General features: G+C 45.1%; 1 protein-coding gene, 1 long non-coding RNA gene, 2 other non-coding genes and 1 pseudogene across 5 annotated transcripts in view; 1 reads left to right on the top strand and 4 right to left on the bottom strand.

The window, feature by feature from the left end:
• Positions 1-1,074: 1,074 nt before the first annotated feature.
• Positions 1,075-5,358, bottom strand: LOC144315389 (uncharacterized). 2 transcript variants are annotated; one of them, XR_013381074.1, is made up of 2 exons: positions 5,176-5,358; positions 1,075-2,789 (listed from the first exon to the last, which is right to left on the bottom strand). It is a non-coding gene; the product is annotated as an uncharacterized LOC144315389 (long non-coding RNA). The 2 variants fall into 2 exon arrangements; XR_013381075.1 differs by lacking the exon at positions 5,176-5,358 and adding an exon at positions 3,637-4,750.
• Positions 5,020-5,102, bottom strand: LOC144316606 (small Cajal body-specific RNA 18). Its single transcript, XR_013382548.1, has one exon.
• On the bottom strand, positions 5,152-5,288 carry LOC144316614 (small Cajal body-specific RNA 17). The gene has a single exon (XR_013382556.1).
• A 347-nt stretch (positions 5,359-5,705) lies between the features above and the next one.
• The window catches only part of ACAA2 (acetyl-CoA acyltransferase 2), a 32,657-nt gene continuing 19,875 nt past the window's right edge, over positions 5,706-18,487 (top strand). The window contains exons 1-2 of the mRNA XM_077899804.1: positions 5,706-5,862; positions 9,755-9,921. Of these exons, the coding sequence (XP_077755930.1) occupies positions 5,847-5,862; positions 9,755-9,921 (183 nt within the window). The 5' untranslated portion in view covers positions 5,706-5,846. The remainder of the gene's footprint in view (positions 5,863-9,754; positions 9,922-18,487) is intronic.
• Positions 10,987-13,300, bottom strand: LOC144316586 (AP-2 complex subunit beta pseudogene; annotated as a pseudogene).

Genomic DNA, 18,487 nt, shown 5'->3' with positions numbered 1-18,487 from the left:
AAATGTCTCCCAATTCTATTCTTTAGAGTTGCTGGTTTGGGGTTATTTCTGTTTTTTTAGAGTTGTTTTTAATTCAGGTTCCAATGAAAGATCCCACATTAAATATAACCGTCATCCTCCAGCTTCTTTCATCTGCTACCATTCCCAGCCTCTTTTTTTCACAACACTGACATTTTTGAAGAGTTGAGGTCAGTTGTGTTTTAGAGCATTCCCTCCATTTGGATTTGTCTGATTATTTCCTTAGGATGAGATTCAAGTCAGACATTTTTGGAGAGATCCTACATAGGTAGAGTTGTGTCCCCAAAGCCTCAAGGGAGCGCGTGGTGGCAGTTTGTCCCATTATCAGTGACGTTAAGCTTGATCATCTGGTTAAGGTGGAAATATTCCCGACATTTCTCTATTGTAAAGGTACATTTTCCTCTTCGTGATACTCTGAGATGATGTAAAATGTCCTTATGTATATTTACACTTTTTGATAGAAGTAAACCTTTTACCAAATAGTTTTAGGATCTGTCCATTTTGATGAATTTCTAATTCGAGAAAACTTAGTAAATCTGGGGTGACTCCCTGCCAGTGATTTGCAGGGTACTGAGTGGAAAACTGTGACACTTAGTCATGATATCTTAATAAATATGTGGAAAATATTTCCAAATTGAAAATGAATAGCAATAGAACCTTACTTCTCTTATTAAAGGACATTATATCCCTAAACGGAATTTCCCCTGCATTTGAACTGTTAGAAAGTTTTAATGAAAAAACCCCATCATAACTTTATTTTTTGGCATGTTTAGAGGGTGATATATGTTATATATATGTGTGTGTGAATATATATATATATGTGTATATATATATATATAAATTTTTTTGGCTTCAACCGTAAGATTTTATTTTTTTTTTTAGTTTCAGAGGTAGAGTTTAGTGATTCATCAGTTGCATATAACACCCAGTGCTCATGACATCAAGTGCCCTGCTTAGTGCCCACCACCCAGTGACCCCGTCCTCCCACCCTCTCACCCACCTCCCCTCCAACAATCCTCAGTTTGTTTCCTGGAGTTAAGAGTCTGAAAACCACCATAACTTTTAAAGATCTGTTTATTTCCTTCACCCCTGTATCTCACGTTTAGGTATAATTCACTTTACATTCTCTTCTCAGGTTTTTCTTTTCTTCATTACAAAACACAGTTGACTGGCTTAAGTTCATTGAGTGCCAACCTGAGATAAAATGCATATTTTGAACCTAAACAATTCTATTTTGGCTTTAATTTTATGAGTAGCATTGCTTAATGCCACAACTAATTATTGAGTACCTCCTGTGTGCCAGGCACTACACCCAATGGGCAGCATTTTTTTCTCTTTGCTACTCATTTTCAATTAGTATCAACATGGAATTTGGTAACAAACCTGACAACTCCACAGTGCCATTCATCTGATGAGAGGACACTGCTAAAGCAGAACTCTTGATCAGACAGGTAGTGCAAAATACCAGAGCTCCGATCTCTCAATCATGAGCTAAGATAGACAAGCCCAAGCTCATCAAAGCAATGTGGAGATGTCAGTATGCAATATGAGAGGGTGTAGGCTGTAGGACGGTCTGTAATTGCTAATAAAAGTCACCGCGGCTGGCACTGATGGCCACCTATGCAGCAGCCTTTTATCCCGCTTTCATCCCAACTGGCAGAGCCTGTTTTCCAAGACAGAAGCTGAAAAAGAACATTTTTCCCAGCCACTTTTTCAGCTAGGTCCTGGGCATACATCTCAATTCTGGCCAATGAGACAGAAGAGAAAGATGTTCCTTCTCAATAAAGAAATGTAACAAATGATGAAGGAGTAGAAGGCAAGCTGAGCTCGAAGCACAAGCTGATGGCCCTCAACAATCCCCCACGCAGGTGGGACGTTTGGATTTCCCCAGGCCCTCCTGGCTGCCCTTGAACAAAGGAAAGGGAGAAACAAATGGTTAAATGATAGAAAGCATAGTCATGCAGGACAGGAGTCTCCAACAATTGGCAACTGTCTTAATGATTTACAAGAAAAAAAGCAATCTCCAAAAACCTATAGACTCAATTTCCCAGAGCCCCCACATTGCCCTCCCCTCCACAGGACAGAACATCTTATATAATCAGTCATCCCTCCCAACCCCGGTGCAGTTTGTCCTGCCCACAGGTCCTGCCCCAGACTCTAATAAAAGCACCTTTTTGCACCAAAGACATCTCAAGAATTCTTTCTTGGCTATGGACTCCGAACTCTATCGCCCCATCACCCTAAACCACATCAATAATCTTTACCTTCCTCAATCTGCACATGGTTTTGTGCAGACATGATGCCTATGGCCATAGCAACCAGAAGCCTGGGGACTTCATGACATGGTAACACTCTTCTTGTTATGTGAAACAATAAAAAACCTTACTGTTTAAGCCATTTTAAGTCAAGTCTTCTGTAATTTGTAGCCAAAAGCAGCCCAACTGATAAATAGCTCTAAAGGAAAAATAAGCCTTTAAAGCAGGAACTATCATGGCAAAAAAAACCCAAACAAAAAAAAACTAAAGCTGAGTTACTAGCTGTCAGACCCAAATCAAGTTCAAATGCCCCAAGGTTTCCATTATATGTAATGAAATAACTTAACTCCTATACCTAGAATGGTACTAGCTCTGTTGCACCCTCAGAACTGATAAAAATACTCACTCAAATTGTTTCCTGTGGGAACCCTGGTTGAGAAAAGATGAACATTCAGTACTGACACATTGCCTCACCTCTCCACCTGAAACTACTTTATCTCACCCACACACCCTCGCCTGCGGAAAAAAGCAAATAAACCTTCAGAACCTGAGCCACCATATGCTGGAAAATATAGAAAATCATCCTTAACAGGATTTCTTCCCAAGTACTTTTATTTCTTCCTCCAAGGAAGATTCACTTAACATTTACTTCATTTTACATAACATGTACCTTAGCTAATGATCCCTGTAGGCTTTTCTACTCCCATTTCTATATTCCCCATCCTGTAAGTCCTGAAGACAACAGGCCTTGGGCTTTTAGGAATCAAGGGCTCAAAATTCTAATTTAGCAATTTTCTAGATTAGAGAAACTTGGCAAGTTCTTTGGTTTCTCTGGGCCTAAGCTCTGTCATTTATAAAATGGGAGAGCGGGGGAAGAAAACCCATCCATCTCATGGGGTTGTAGACTGTCCCTCAGTTAGGATTTGTCTCATGTATATGAATTGTATATTATTCCATCTTATATATCACCTGGGTATAAGAATTATAAACCGTGTATGTAAGTGCCTGGCACAATGCTGGGCACACAGTATCCAAAAAATGGTAGCTTTTATTATCTGTTCATCATCCAGAAAATATAGGTGAAAAAAATCATCTGGTAGGTGGGAAGCTTTGATTTCAATCAGAATTCTACTGACTATACACACTTGTGGGAAAGTAGTTCACTTAAAAAAAAAAAAAAGATTTGGTTTATTTATTTGACAAGAGCACACGCAGAGCTGCAGGCAGGAGAGGGAGAAGCAGGCTCCCTGCTGAGCAAGGACCCTGGGATCATGACCTCAGCCAAAGGCAGATGCTTAATTAACTGAGCCACCCAGGCGCCCCAGTTTACATTTTTTTAAAGTTAATAACCCTCAGAATTTACCTACGTATTAAATCAACTATCAGTTTCCTGCATTCACTCAAAGTCACAGAAAGGAGAAAAGGAATAAATGTGAGGGTCAAATTGCAGTAGATGGTGAGAAAAACTATGGGTGATGGGGAGGTGGAGGGCGGGGAATAAAGTGATTTTTAGTGATGATGGACATGTATTAATTACGATTTTATAGCTGCTGATAAAATAAGCTACAAGAGTGTAAGAGTATACACTTACGAAACTCAACGAATTTAAGATTTACAAGTTACCACATGGAAATCTTGCCTTAAGAAAATCCATAAATGAATATTGACATCCAACACAGCCCCAGCCAAGCGTGCCCAGAGTTAAGTGTGTAACTTAATCCTTTCATCTACCATTTCACTTTCCTCCATTTCAGTGACCTGGGGTCACCTGTGGCCAAGCAGGGTCCCAGAAACAAGGGATCCTTCTGCGGTGTCAGGACAATAGTAGCCCTAAGGCTGTGTCACATTGCCCAGGCATTCACCTCATCAGGTACGCATTTTATCACCTTACACCCTCATAAAAATGTTGGGTATATTTTGAAAGATAAAGGCCACATTCACAGATTTATTTTCCGCCCACAGGTTTTTTTTTTAAGTGAGCAAGTGAAGGAGGGGTTTAGGGGCAGAGCGGGAGAATTTAAGCAGGTTCCACTCCCAGGTGGGCCTGATCCGGGGTCCCCATCTGACAACCTGAGCAGAATCGAGAGTAGCAGGCTGACTGACTGAGCCACCCAGGCGCCCCTTATACAACTTTTATTACAGTATATTATTGTCTTATTATCCTGTTAATCTTACTGTGTCCTTATCATAAACTTTATCATAGGTGTGGACATACAAGAAAAACACCCCAGGGCTTGCCCCTAAGGGTCTGGGACCACGTGTCTGTCTCCCGTCCCCCATAAGGGGGGGTGCTACGGTCTTAAGATCTGCATTAGAAAAAGATAAGGTGGTTTGATGTTAGAAGGGCAGTGCTCAATTGGGCAGCACAAACACTAAAATTGACGTTAGGACAGGTGTAACTTAGAAAATACGGCAAAATGCTAACGAATGTAGAATACGGTGGTGTACGTGTTGGTGTTCATGGCCCAGGACCCCGGCCCCCCCGGAGAGACCCCCCCCCCGCTCTCCCCACCCCCACCCCCAGGACCCCGACCCTCCCGGAGCGACCCCCCCCGCTCTCCCCACCCCCACCCCCAGGACCCCGACCCTCCCGGAGCGACCCCCCCCGCTCTCCCCCCCCCCGCAGGACCCGGGCCCCCCGGAGCGACCCCCCCCGCTCTCCCCACCCCCGCCCCCAGGACCCCGGCCCTCCCGGAGCCCGGGCCCTGCGGACCCCCGCTCCCCGCCCCGCCCCGCGCTCGCCCGGAGGTCTCAGTCCGCTCTCAGCATCCACTCCATCACCTGGTTCCTAGAACTCAGATTGCGCAGTGGTCACGTCATCATCGACCCGGGCTCGCCGCTGCAGGGCAGGGGCCTCCCCGACCGCCCGGTCTCCCCGCCCCGGTCCCCAGCCCCACCTCACCCCACACGTTTTCATAATCCTCTCGGGCTCCGGCCCAGCGGCGCCGAGCGGAGCTCGATCATATAAGGAAAATACCGCGAGCTCACGAGGGGGCTACACTGGGGACTCGGGGGCTTCCCGCGCTTCCAACCCCGACCACCGCCCCCCACCCGGTCCTCCCGGCCCCTCTCCCGCCGCGCAGCCTAGGCCTCCGCCCCTCCGCGCAGCCGCGCCCGCCCCGCCCCGCCCCCGCACGGGCGCCCAGCCAATCCCGCGGCGCCGCCCTCTGCGCCCCGCCCCCCGACTTCCGGCCGCTCCCCGCGCTCCCCCCGACTTCCGGCCGCGCTCCCCGCGCCCCCCCGCCCCGGCCTCTCCCGGCTCCGGCCCCCAGCGGGCGTGTGGGTGCGGGGGTGCCCGGGGCGGGGACGGCGAGCTGTGCTGGGCCCACGGGGTGACCGAGGCCAGGGACGCGGCCAACGGGCGATGGGGGCGGGGGGCAGAGAGGTGGGTTCGAGGGCAGAGTGGGGGCGGGCGCCGAGGGCGGAGGGCGGCGAACCCCAGCGGCCGGGGCGGGGGGGGCGGGGGCGGGTGGCCGACAAGTGGGTGAAAGGGCAGGGGCGGAGCGAGGCGCCTCTCTAAGGCGGCGGCGGGGGCGCGGCCGGCGGGAGCTGGAGGGAAGCGGGGGCATCGCCATGGCCCTGCTCCGAGGTGAGCGGCGCGGGGGGCGCGGGGGCAGCCCCGAGGGCTCGCGCGGGTCGGGCCGCGTACTTGCGGGGCACTCGCCGCGGCGGCTTGGGTGCAGTTGGCCGCGGAGGGTCGAGCCCGAGGCCCGCTTGCTTCCGACCTTGAAGGCCGTCGGACCCTCCTGCGCGCCGCCGCCCGCGCCCCGCGCCCCGGTTTTTCCCAGCTGTTGGGCGAAGTGGGGCGGCGCCCGGGGCGGAGGGCTGCGTGGCCGAGGGCGCCCCCCCCAGCCTCCGAAAGGGTCCGGGGCGCCGAGGGCCGGTGGGGAGGAAGGGGAGCCCCCCGCCCCCGCCCCCGGATTCGGCCGCCTAGTGACCCCCCCGCCCCCCGCCCCATGATCTTTCCCTTCCTGGAAGCTGCAGTCACTAAGTACGTGAATTCTCGGGTTAGCTTAAAACAAGAAACTTGGGTAAACCGCCTTCTCCTAACAGGTGCTCACAGTCCATGGAATTTCGACTTTGAGGAACCAGAAGGACCCATCCCCCAGTTTTTTATTACCGTGCATTAGGTGGTTGCCCTACCTGGAGGAATAGTTCTTTTTCTCCTATTTGACTTTTGGGGGAGTGTCTGTCAAATTAATCCGGAAACTGAAATGAATGCGGAGACAGCAGTTTTCCTTAATTTGTCCCGGTTGCTGTCTGCAGTTCCTCTAATTAAAGGAGTTAATATTTACCTAATAGTGTGATAGGATAGCAGTTGTTTTATGCCTCTCGCTTTAGTGGGATTTTTTTTTTTCCCACGCGGTCACATCCTGCCTTGCAAGTCCTTTGGCTGCCCCCGACCTTGGTTCTGTCTCCATAGTCTGGCCTTTTCCAAAGCCTGTAGCTGGACTCACAGTCTCTAGCCCTTCTGGATTGGCTTCCTTCGCCTACCCGTGTGCGGTTAAGCTGCCTCCGTGTGTTTTCATCATTTGACAGCTCATTTATTTTTATTGCTGAAAATGTTCTGTTGTAGGGATGTGCTACATCCACTCACCTACCAAACAACATCTTGGTTTCTTACAAGTTTTGGCAGTCATGAATAAAGCTGCTATAAACGTTCACCTGCAGGTTTTTGCTCCGACATAAGTCTTCAACTCCTTTCTGTCAACACATAGGAACGGTGATTGCTGTATGGTGTGGGTAGAGTAGGTTTTGTTTTAGGTTTTTTTGTTTTTGTTTATTTATTTAATTTTTATTCATTTATTCATGAGACACAGAGAGAGGTGGAGGCACAGGCAGAGGGAGAAGCAGGTTCCCTGCGGGGAGCCCCATGCGGGGACCCAGGATCAGCCCTGAGCAAAAGGCAGCTGCTCAACGCTGAGCCCCCCAGAGGAGCCCCTGTTTATAAAGACTTTGTTTATGTATTTGACCCCACAAGCAGGGGGAGTGGCAGAGGGAGAGGGTGAAGCAGGCTTCCCCAGGAATGGGAGCCTGATGCAGGAGTCAGTCCCAGGACCCCCGGATCGGATCATGACCTGGGCTGCAGGCAGGCACTTAACCAACTGAGCCACCCAGGTGTCCCGGTTTTTACTTTCTTAAGAAACTGCCAAACTGTCTTTCAGAGTGCTCATATTTCACATTCCTGGCAGCAACGGAAGCGGTTTTTATTTGGCATCCTCACCAGCATCTGGCAGTGTTGGTGTTTTGGATCTTAGCCATCCTAATAGCTCTGTGGTGGCCTCTCATTGTTATTTTAATGTTAGGTCCCTAGTGACCTAAGATGTTGAATATATTTTTATATCGCTGTTTCCCATCGTATCATCTAACAGTGAAATGTCTGTTAAGGTTTTTTTGTTGTTGTTGTTTTTTTGTTTCTTTTTTGTTTTTCTGTTAAGGTTTTTAACCGACATTTTAAGTGGGTTTTTGGCTTTCTTAATGTTGAATTTTAAGATTTGTGTATTTTGAAAAAAAAAAAAGATTTGTGTATTTTGGACACCAGGCTTTTATCAAATTAAGTGTTTTGTAAATACTCTTATTTTGTAGCTTGTTCTTTTCATTTCCTTTAATGTGTCTTGCAGAGCAGAAGTTTTTCCTTCTAATGATGTTCACATTATCACATTTTTATTTCATGGATGGATCAGACTATTGGTGTTGAATCCAGAAAGTTATCACCAAGCCCAAGGTCACCTAGATTTTATCCTGTATTATCTTGTAGGAGTTTTATAGTTTTGCATTTGACATTTAAAACTATCGTCCATTTTGAGTTAATTGTGAAAGGTTTAAGGTCTGTACCTAGATTTCATTTTTTTATTAATGTGTTTATTTTTGCATTTGGATGTCATTTGCTGAAAAGACTACCCTCTCTCTATTGAGTCACCGTTGTTCCTTTGTCAGACTTCGATGTTTTGCCCATGTTTTTTGTTTTCTTTTTTTACTCTTTTCGGATTGTAAAATTTCTGTTGACTTATGTTCAAAGTCACTGACTCTCCTTTCATTTCCATTCTTCTGTTAAGCCCAGTCAGTGGGTTTTTTCCATCAGATATCTTTCAGTTTTAGAATTGCCATTTAAAATTTTTTTTCGGGATCCCTGGGTGGCGCAGCGGTTTGGCGCCTGCCTTTGGCCCAGGGCGCGATCCTGGAGACCCGGGATCGAATCCCACATCGGGCTCCCGGTGCATGGAGCCTGCTTCTCTCTGTGACTATCATAAATAAATAAAAATTAAAAAAATAAATAAATAAAAAATAAATAAATTTTTTTTCCATTTTGATTTTTTTTTATAGTTTGTTTCTTTGCTGAAATGGCTTATCCTTTATTATAAGCATGTTTCCTTTACATCCTTGAACATAGTTACCATAGGTAGGTGCTTTAAAATCCTTGCCTGCTAATTCTAACATTTGAGTCGTCTTGCGCTTGGTCTCTGTTGAATGTCTTTACTCTTAAGAATGAATCATATTTTCTTGTTTCTTCAATATGCATTCATTTTGGATTGTAGCATGGACATTGCATATGAAACATTGTAGGGGGGACGCGTGGGTGGCTCAGCGGTTTGACACCTGCCTTTGGCCCAGGAAGTGATCTTGGAGTCCCAAGATCAAGTCCCACATCAGGTTCCCTGCATGGAGTCTGCTTCTCCTTCTGCCTGTGCCTCTGCCTCTCTCCTACTCTCTGTCTCTCATGAGTGAATGAATAAATGAATGAATGAATGAATGAATAAATAAAATCTTTAAAAAAAAAAACCTTGTAGGGACCAAATTCTGTTATGTTCTTCTGAAACATGTTAATTTATTGTTTGGTTGTCTATTTATTTTTGCAGGTGGTTAATTTGGCTGAATTCAAGTGGTAAACTCTGTCTCCCCTGTAGAGGGCAAGAGCTCAAATCTAAGTTCGGTTCTGTTAGCCTTAGCCAAGATATTTGTAGGTGCATGGGTAAGGGGTCAGCCAGATATTTAGGCAGATTTCATATATAGGATTTGGCCTCCAGCCTGTGGTCCTTTCCCAGATTCGTTCTCATTTACCAGTGGGTCATGAGCTCAGTTCTCTGATCCTTCAAGCCAGTAAGACTATGATGAGTTCCTGAGTTCTACCCATTCCCGTGGTGCAGATTGCCTGCCTTCAAGTCAGAATCTATAAATAAATTGGATGCTTACCCTGTACAGTTTTCTTCTTGTATATCTCCTCCATGTCTGCCTAGTTTTGTTCGTTCCCTAAGGCCTTCAGGTAAGTCATTCTTCTAAATTGTCATGGCTGTTTGCAGAAGAGTTGGTTGGATAGGAGCATATTAAGCCATGAGCACACTCAGGCTATAATGAAATTAGGAAGAAAACATGGGAAAGGGAAAGAAAAATGAAATAAAATACTGACATAAAAATAAGTGACGGAGGCGTGGGGACGCCGAGGGACCCGCTTGGCCTCACATGTCTCTCCCGGGTGACAACAGGTGTGTTCATCGTTGCCGCCAAGCGGACGCCCTTCGGAGCCTACGGCGGGCTCCTGAAGGACTTCACGGCTACTGACCTGACGGAACTGGCCGCCAGGGCTGCCCTGTCTGCGGGTGGCGTGTCACCTGAGGCCATCGACAGCATCATCGTAGGCAATGTCATGCAGGTTAGTAGGGGGGTGTGGGGGGGGTGTTCATTCCGTTGCTCCATAGTTACTCAACAAATCACTTCCTGAATGGGTCGTAATGGCAAGCTAGTTAATCATAGTTAAAGGCATTTATGAATCGAACACTCCTGTGGCCCAGAAGCAGTGGTGAGTAGGATTCAAAGCCACGCGGACTCTGGAAGCCATAGACCCGTCCCGTTGGGGTTTCAGCCCATCACTTCCTAGGATCAGATTCGTTTCCTTGACGTACCTCCACCTCGCTGGTTTGTCTATGCCACTGAGGAGGGCAGAAGACCCTGGCAGGCCCCAGCAGGAGCGCGGCCAGTCCCTGCCGGGGCTTGTGCCTTCGCCGGCCGGCGAGCTCCACCACGCTGCACGCAGCTCATCATTTGCGGATAATGAAAGCTGTACGTGCCTTCGGAGCATGGCCTCTTCCTCCCTCCTCCTCCCAGCCTTGCTATGACGGCCCGCGTGGCGCAAGCCCTAGGCCCCGGCGCCATTGTGCTGGCTCAGAGGGCGAAGACGAGGCTGCTGCTGCCCCTCCGGGGCTCAGCTCCGAGGGCAGCCAGAAAGCTCGAAGGGATGTGCCGCTGTTCCCACCCTGGTCCCGGGCCCTGACTCAGAGCTGGCTTCCACTAAGAACGCGTTTTGTTGGCGGTGGAGTCTAGGCGACTTCGTCTTTTTTTCTTTCAGTGACACTTCTCCTTGCTTTGACATTCTTTTCTGCTTTTGAAATGAACTCTCAGTTACAGAATACCAGACTACGCTCAGTGGCAGCCATTGGCACCCACTGGAGAAGCTTGCAAGTAAGGACAGGTAGCAGCAGTGGGACGTGGGGGCGGGAGGTGATTGAAGCAGTGGTTACACATGTTCACAGGAAGCTAAAACTATCCCAACAGGTTTTGCTGTGATGGTAGCACAGGTTAGACTGACTAGTCCCTACCCTGCTGTGTGGCCTCAGTGTGTTCCAGCTCAGAGTCTGTGCAGCAATATGATTTCTTCTGGTTAAGAGTTCCTGGCTTGCACCTTTCACAGGGTGGCTGGAGGCCACCGGACCCATCTGTTAGCTTTTCAAAGTGCTGTCCTAGACCCGACAGATGTACAGAGAGACTTCAGGAGCTCTACACTGGAGCAACAGCATATAATTTGGGTTTCCTGGCTGGATGTGTAGCCCAGCCAACATCCAAATGCCGTTGCTGAGCTTCAGGGATTGGTAGAGCATGTCCTCCCCTTCCATATTCCTCTTGGCAAGAGAATAGACATTGTTTTGCGGTTTGCTGGAAACGGTGTCAGCCTTTAAATTGACATTCCTTAATCTGAAACCAAAGTTCATTTTTGTTGGGAATATCTTTCCACGTAGCAAGGAAGACCTGGTGCTCCATTCTGGAGTCTTTGACAAAAAACACACTTACTGGAGTGAGGCAGTTGAGGTAGAAGACGTCAGTATTGTTTTTCACAGCCACCCGCAGGTTATTCGGGGGACCATCTGAATGGTCCTAAGGTGTTCAGAGGCAGGGAGACATCAGGGCACTGGTTTGGCATCAATGGGGTATGGTTGGCCAGAGGAATGCTCCGGTGATGAAACCGGAGCCACTGTTGTTTGACTAGAGTACAAAGTCTGTCATGTCTGCTGAGCTTTGTTGGTGAAGTTCATTTCCATACATGTGTGCCCTTGGTGGTGAATACATGTTCCAGAAATCTCCAAGCCTGCTCCTTCCTGCAGGCAGCCAGACAGCCTTAAGAACCACACATCCAGTAGATCCCCTGCCTGTTCTGTGGAGAATGCTGGCAGGTCATTCAGACCATTGCTGACCACAGCAGGAGTAGGTGAAGGAGGCCCTGATGATGGGATGACTGCCCCACCAGACCATCTAGTCCTCCTCCCAAGAGATCCACCCTCCTATCTGTATGGAGGACACCTGAAGCACATTGGGGGACCAGGGTCAATGCTAAAAGGTCTAGAAGGTCACCTTGAAGGGGGATAACCTGAGGCTGTTCCAGGTTGGTGGCACTGGTGGTACCAATAGGGCTCTCATCTGCATCAGTACTCCCGTGATGTATTGACAAGTGTTTGCGATGGATTCCATGACTTCCTTCCACAGGAGCATTGGGAGGCTATGGTACACCAAGGCACAAGATCCAGTGTGGCAAATTAGCTCATCCAGCAGCGCTGGCATAATAAAATCTGTTTCCTCAGACATCAGTGGCTTCTCAAACAAGACTACTTGTTTGCCCATGACAGGGTCTTTTTGAGAGAAGATGCCAATAAATACAGCCCTGGTCTCAAAGGTCAGGATTAGTATAATCCTGTGTTGCCAAACTCAAGACTTGCTGTGCCATCTTCTGTGTTTCTGGTGGTTTGTTGGGAAACAGCCTTCCAGTGGCAGAAAGTGGAGTGAGCTGCACCTGGGTGCTTTCATCATGCAGACCCTGCGGGAGGCTTTCCAATAACACATCTGCATTGTCTGTTCTCCAGCATATTCTCCCGCAGTCCAAATCCTAGCTGCTTGAGCATCTGGTTCATCTAGGGAGTCTAAGTCCTCACTCAGAGTGGCAATGATACTTTCATACTTGGAGTGTTGGCAAAAGATGTGCCTGATGACAATAGTTGCCTTTTGGACCATGTCATTGACTTTGGTCTGGATGAGATCAAGCAGTGTGCTGACCCCGTGCTCTGCAGATTGCTCCCCTTTGATGGCACACTGTCCAGTGGCCCACGCACTTTGTTGATTTGCAAACAAAGTCAACATCCACCTCTGGCATATTCCTTTAATTCTGCCAGAACCTGAGTAGTGTTGTTTTTGGATGCCAGACAGATCATGATGTTCAGTTCCTCTAATTTATCATAGATGGGATCCTTCAGATAATGCTGCCACAGCAATTTGCCACCATTGGATTTGAATCTGCCATAAGATCCTGTAGAGAATCCACCGGTCCCTGCTCTCCCACCATTTGGGCATTGATACGGAGTTTTGTTTGTTTTTTAAATATATTCCTTTTTTTAAAGATTATTGATTTATTTATTCATGAGAGACACAGAGAGAGAGGCAGAGACACAGGCAGAGGGAGAAGCAGGCTCCATGCAGGGAGTCCAATGCGGAACTCCAGCCTAGGACCCCGGGGTCGCGCCTTGAGCTGAAGGCAGATGCTCAATCACTGAGCCACCTGGGTGCCCCAATACGGAATTTTGTCACACATACTGCTGCTGTTTTCTGAACATAGAGATCTTCATCCTTTAAGCACATGCAGAGGGGCGCACAGGGATATTCTGTAATCTTGTCCCCCTGGATGCACCCCACAGTCCTGACAGCCAAGGCCTGAATTAGAGGATTGGGTCTCCGCAGTCCTTCACAAAGCTGCTGACAGCCGTGACGGCCATGTCTGGCTGACTCGGGGTGAAGTTCATCACATAAGATGCATGAGCTTCTTTACTTCCAGATTGTCGGCTTGCATACAATTCAGTACACGTGGAGAGAGCTGACGTCCTTGTCCACAGTTGTGGCAGCAACACTTTCTTCACAGCCTCCTTCCTTCCTCTTCTTTCTTTTCCTTGTTGAGTTCAGCCTTCAGTTCAAAGATTGCTCCTTTTTCATTGGTTGTGAAATTCTTGGACTCAGTCATGGTTTTGGATCTTTAATGTGCACCAGGGCAGGGGAAGGGGTGGCAGAGACAGCCAGAGAGCACCGCCCAAGTGGTGGTGTAACGTTTTCCTCAGACTTCATTCATTTCTATGCCAGAATCCTATCCCATCAGATGGAATACCACATTTTGCTTTTCCATTATGCAGTTGATAAACAGCTGGGTTATTTCCACATTTTGGCTATCATGCCTAGTGTTGCTTTGAGCATCATATACAAGTTTTTATGTAGACAGAGGTTTTCATTTTTCTTAATTATATACTTAGGAGTAGGATTTCTGGGTTATATGGTATCTCCATGCTTAATTGTTTCAGGAACTTTCAGACTTCTCCAAAGCACCTAGAACATTTGACAATCCTACCTACAATGTGTGAAGGTTCCATTTTCTCCACATCCTTTTCAACACTTGTTAACCATGTTTTTGATTATCGCCATCCTAGTGGATGTGAAATAATATCTTATTTTGGTTTTGGTTTGCCTTTCCCTGATGACTAATGATGATGAACATCATTTCATTTGCTTATTGGCTATTTCTGTATCCTCCTTGGAGAAATGTCTATTCAAATCCTTTTCCCATTTTTAATTGTGTTGTTTATTATTGAGTTGTAAGAGTTCTTTACATACTCAGGATACAAGTCCTTTATCAGATATGTAAGTTGTCTTTTATTCCATTCTGAGTTGTCTTTTCACGTCTTGGTGGTATCCTTTGAAATACGAAAGTTTTTAATTTTGGTGAAGCCCAACTTATTTTTTGTTGCTTGTGTTTTGGTTGGTGTCATATCTAAGAATCATTTCCAAATGCATGGTGCATGAATATTTATCCCTGTTGTTTCCCCTGAGAGTTTTATAGTATTAGCTCTTATATTTGGGTTGACTAATTTTTATTAATTTGTTGTTTGTTTTGGGATACAGGATCAACTTAATTCTTTTGCATTTGTTGAAAATGCACCATTTGTTGAAAAGACCATTCTTTGCTCCATTGAGTGGTCTTTGCACTTTTATTAAAAATCAACCATATGAATTAATCTGTGACAAAGGAGGCAAAGATACACAGTGGGAAAAAGATAATCTCTTCAGTAAATGGTGCTGGGAAAACTAGACAGCTACATGTAAAAAAATGAAACAACCATTTTCTCACACCATACACAAAATAAACTGAGAATGGATGAAAGACCTAAATGTGAGACCTAAAACCATAAAGGTCCTAAAAGAGAACATAGGCAGTGAATCTCTGACATTGGCCATAGCAACATTTTTCTAGATACATCTTTGAAGGCAAGGGAAACAAAAGCAAAAATAAACTATTAGGACTACATCAAAATAAAAAGCTTTTTCACAGGGACGTCTGGGTGGCTCAGCAGTTGAGCATCTGCCTTCGGCTCAAGGCATGATCCTGGGGTCCTGGGATCGAGTCCCACATTGGGCTCCCCGCAGGGAGCCTGCTTCTCCCTCTGCCTGTGTCTCTGCTTCTCTCTCTCTGTCTCTCAGGAATAACTAAAAACTTTTTAAAAAAATAGCTTTTTCACGGTGAAGGAAACCATCAATAAAACAAAAAGGCAACCTCCCGAATGGGAGAAGATCTATGCAAATGATACATCTGATAAGGGGTTAATATCCAAAATTACAAAAAAAATACAACTTAACATCAAAAAAACAAACCATCCAATTGAAAAATGGGCAGAGGACCTGAGTAGACATTTTCCCAAGGAAGACATCCAGATGGCCAACAGATGCACGAAAAGATGCTCCACATCACTAGTCATCAAGCAAATATAAATGAAAACCACAGTGAGATATCACTTCATACCTGTCAGTACAGCTAAAATAAAAAAATACAAGAAATAAGTGTTGACAAGGATGTGGAGAAAAAGGAACCCTCCTGCACTGTTGGTGGGACTGTAAGCTGGTGCAGACACTGTGAAAAACACCATGGAGGTTAAACCTTTTAAATAGAACTGTCATATGATCCAAGAATTCCACTAGTGGGTAATACAGCCAAAGAAAATGAAAACACTAATTCGAAAAGATACACTCACCTTTATGTTTATTGCAGCATTATTTACAACAGCCAAGAAATGGAAGCAGCCTAAGTGTCCATCGACAGATGAGTGGCTAAGGAAGATGTGGGATGTGTCTGTGTGAGAGTCGTATATAATAGAATATTATGCAGACATAAAAAAGGATGAGATTGTACCATTTGAGACAACATGGATGGGCCTAGAGGGTAATATGCGAAGTGAAATAAATCAGACTGAGCAAGACAAATACATGATTTCACTCATATGGAGTCTAAAAATACAAACGAAGCGGAATACACAAAACAGAATCAGACCTGTAAATACAGACAACGAACTGATGGTTACTACAGGGGAATGGGCAAAATTGGGTGAAGGGAGGTAGGAGTTACAAACTTCTGGTTATGGAATGAATAAGTCATGGGAATAAAAGGAACAGCATAAGGAGTATAGTCAGTGGTATTATAATAGCATCGTATTGTGACAGGTGCTTGCCACTTGTGAGCACAACATCACGTAGAAATAACTCTTGTGCACCTGAAAGTAATATAACCTTGGTGTCAACTATATTCAAATATACATTTTTTAAAATAAAAGTAATTTTAGGTTTTTTTTAAAAATATTTTATTTATTTATTCATGAGAGACACCGAGAGAGAGAGAGGGGCACAGACACAGGCAGAGGGAGAAGCAGGCTCCATGCAGGGAGCCCGATGTGGGACTCGATCCAGGGTCTCCAGGATCACGCCCTGGGCTGAAGATGGCACTAAACCACTGAGCCACCAGGCTGCCCAATTTTAGGTTTAGATTGAAAAAAATAACATGCCTACATTGGCCTCCTTCATTTAGGAAATGCATATGAAATGTCCCTTACGACACATAAAAAGTTATGTAATAAAAACATCTTGTTTACAAAATAAAAAAATCCGTTGACCACAGATGCATGATTTTATTTTTGGACTTTCAATTCTGTTCCTTTGATCTGCATGCCTGTCCTTTTTATATCCATTCCATACTGTCTTGATTACCATTTCTTTGTAGTAAGTTTTAGAATTAGGAAATATGAGTCCTCATCCTTTATTCTTCTTCCAGAGCTTTGGCTCTTCTGGGTCTCTCACAATTTGATAGGGATTTTCGAATCTGTCACTTTCTATAAAGAACTCAGCTGGGATTCTGTTAGGGATTCTGTTGAATCTGTAGGTCACTTGGACGAGTGTCACCATCTCAACAATGTTAACATTCATGGGATGTTTTTTCATTTGTATAAATCCTCTAATTTTTTCAATATTTTATAGTTTTTAGAATATACGTTTTACACTTCTTTTGTTCAGTCGATACCGAAGTACTTTACTATTTTTGATGCTATTTTGAATGGAACTGTTTTCTTATTTAATTTCAGATTGTTCAAGTGTATAGGAATATATAATTGATTTTTAAAATAAATTTTATTCATTTATTAATGAGAGACACAGAGACACAGGCAGAGGGAGAAGTAGGCTCCATGCAAGGAGCCCAATGTGGGACTCAATCCCCAGACTCCAGGATCACGCCCTGGGCTGAAGGCAGGCACCAAACCACTGAGCCACCCAGGGATCCCCTATAATTGATTTTTGTATATTGATCTTGTACCATGATTGCTGAACCCATTTATTCTAATAATTTTTTAGTTAGTTCCTTAGGGTTTTTATATGTGACATTGTGTCATCTGGGAGTAGAGATAGTTTTACTTCTTTCTCTCCAATCTGGATTTCTTTTACTTCTTAATTCTTGCTTCATTGCCCCATCTAGAACCTGCAGGGTTGAAGAGAAGTGACAAGAAGTGGATATCCTTGTTTTCTTCCTGATATTATGGGGAAAGCAGCCATGTTTCACCATTAAATATGATGTTAGATGTGGACTTTTTTATCAGGTTGGGGAAGTTCCCTTTTATTTTTAGTTTATTAAGTGTTTTCATATGAAAGGGCATTGGCTATTGTCATGCTTTTTCTGTTTCAGTTGAGATGATCATATGATTTTTGTTTTTTATTCTATGATATGATCACATCTTAATATTATGTTATCAATTTATCAACATTAAACTCTTGGCCAACAGCGCTGTAACTAGCACCTGATGAAAGTTTCTCTAACAGACATCTCCATGGGGCACATCATGCCTTCCTCCACTTAGATGCACCAGGCAGCATGTCAGCACTATGCCTGGGGCTATTTTGAACATCAAACTTACCAACAAAAGCACAAAAATGACAAAAAGCACACACAAAAAAGACTAAGTAGACTGCAGGAAGGACTTTTTTTTTTTAAGATTTTATTTATTTGAGAGAGAGAGAGAACAGTAGCAGGAGGGAGAAGCAGTCCCCCTGCTGAGCAGGGAGCCAATGCGACCGTAGGCTCCATCCCAGGATCCTGAGATCATGACCTGAGCCAAAGGCAGACACTCAGCTGACAGCCACCCAGGCACCCAGAAAGGACATTTGTTTATAGCACGAGAGCTAAAACAGGAAGGCTATGTCCCCTTGCTCATCCTCAGCTAGAAAAGTGTGCATTATATCAGGCAGCTAAAATTTCTCAATTTCCCTCCACCCCAATGTCTGGAAATAACTACAGAAGTGCTGGGTATTGATGTTGGGGCTACAAATAAATTTTAACAAGTAGTTGAATTTGCAAGTATGGAATCTATGAATAATGAAAATCGACTGTATTTTGAACTTACATATTTATGTTCTGAGAAGTGTTTAAGGTACTAATGTATTCTGTCCTAAGCAGTTCTAATATATGAAAATAGCTTTATTATAAGGAATGATTAAATGAATGATAGAAGTCAAAAGGTATAAACTTCCATTACAAATAAAGAAGTCTTGGGGATGTAATGAAAGCATGATGATTATATTATAGTTAATGACACTCCATTGCATAT

Source organism: Canis aureus, chromosome 6, assembly GCF_053574225.1.
Source record: "Canis aureus isolate CA01 chromosome 6, VMU_Caureus_v.1.0, whole genome shotgun sequence".
Lineage (NCBI taxonomy): Eukaryota > Metazoa > Chordata > Mammalia > Carnivora > Canidae > Canis > Canis aureus.
The sequence above is the reverse complement of the archived record's forward strand: the minus strand, read 5'-3'. Positions and strand labels throughout refer to the sequence as shown.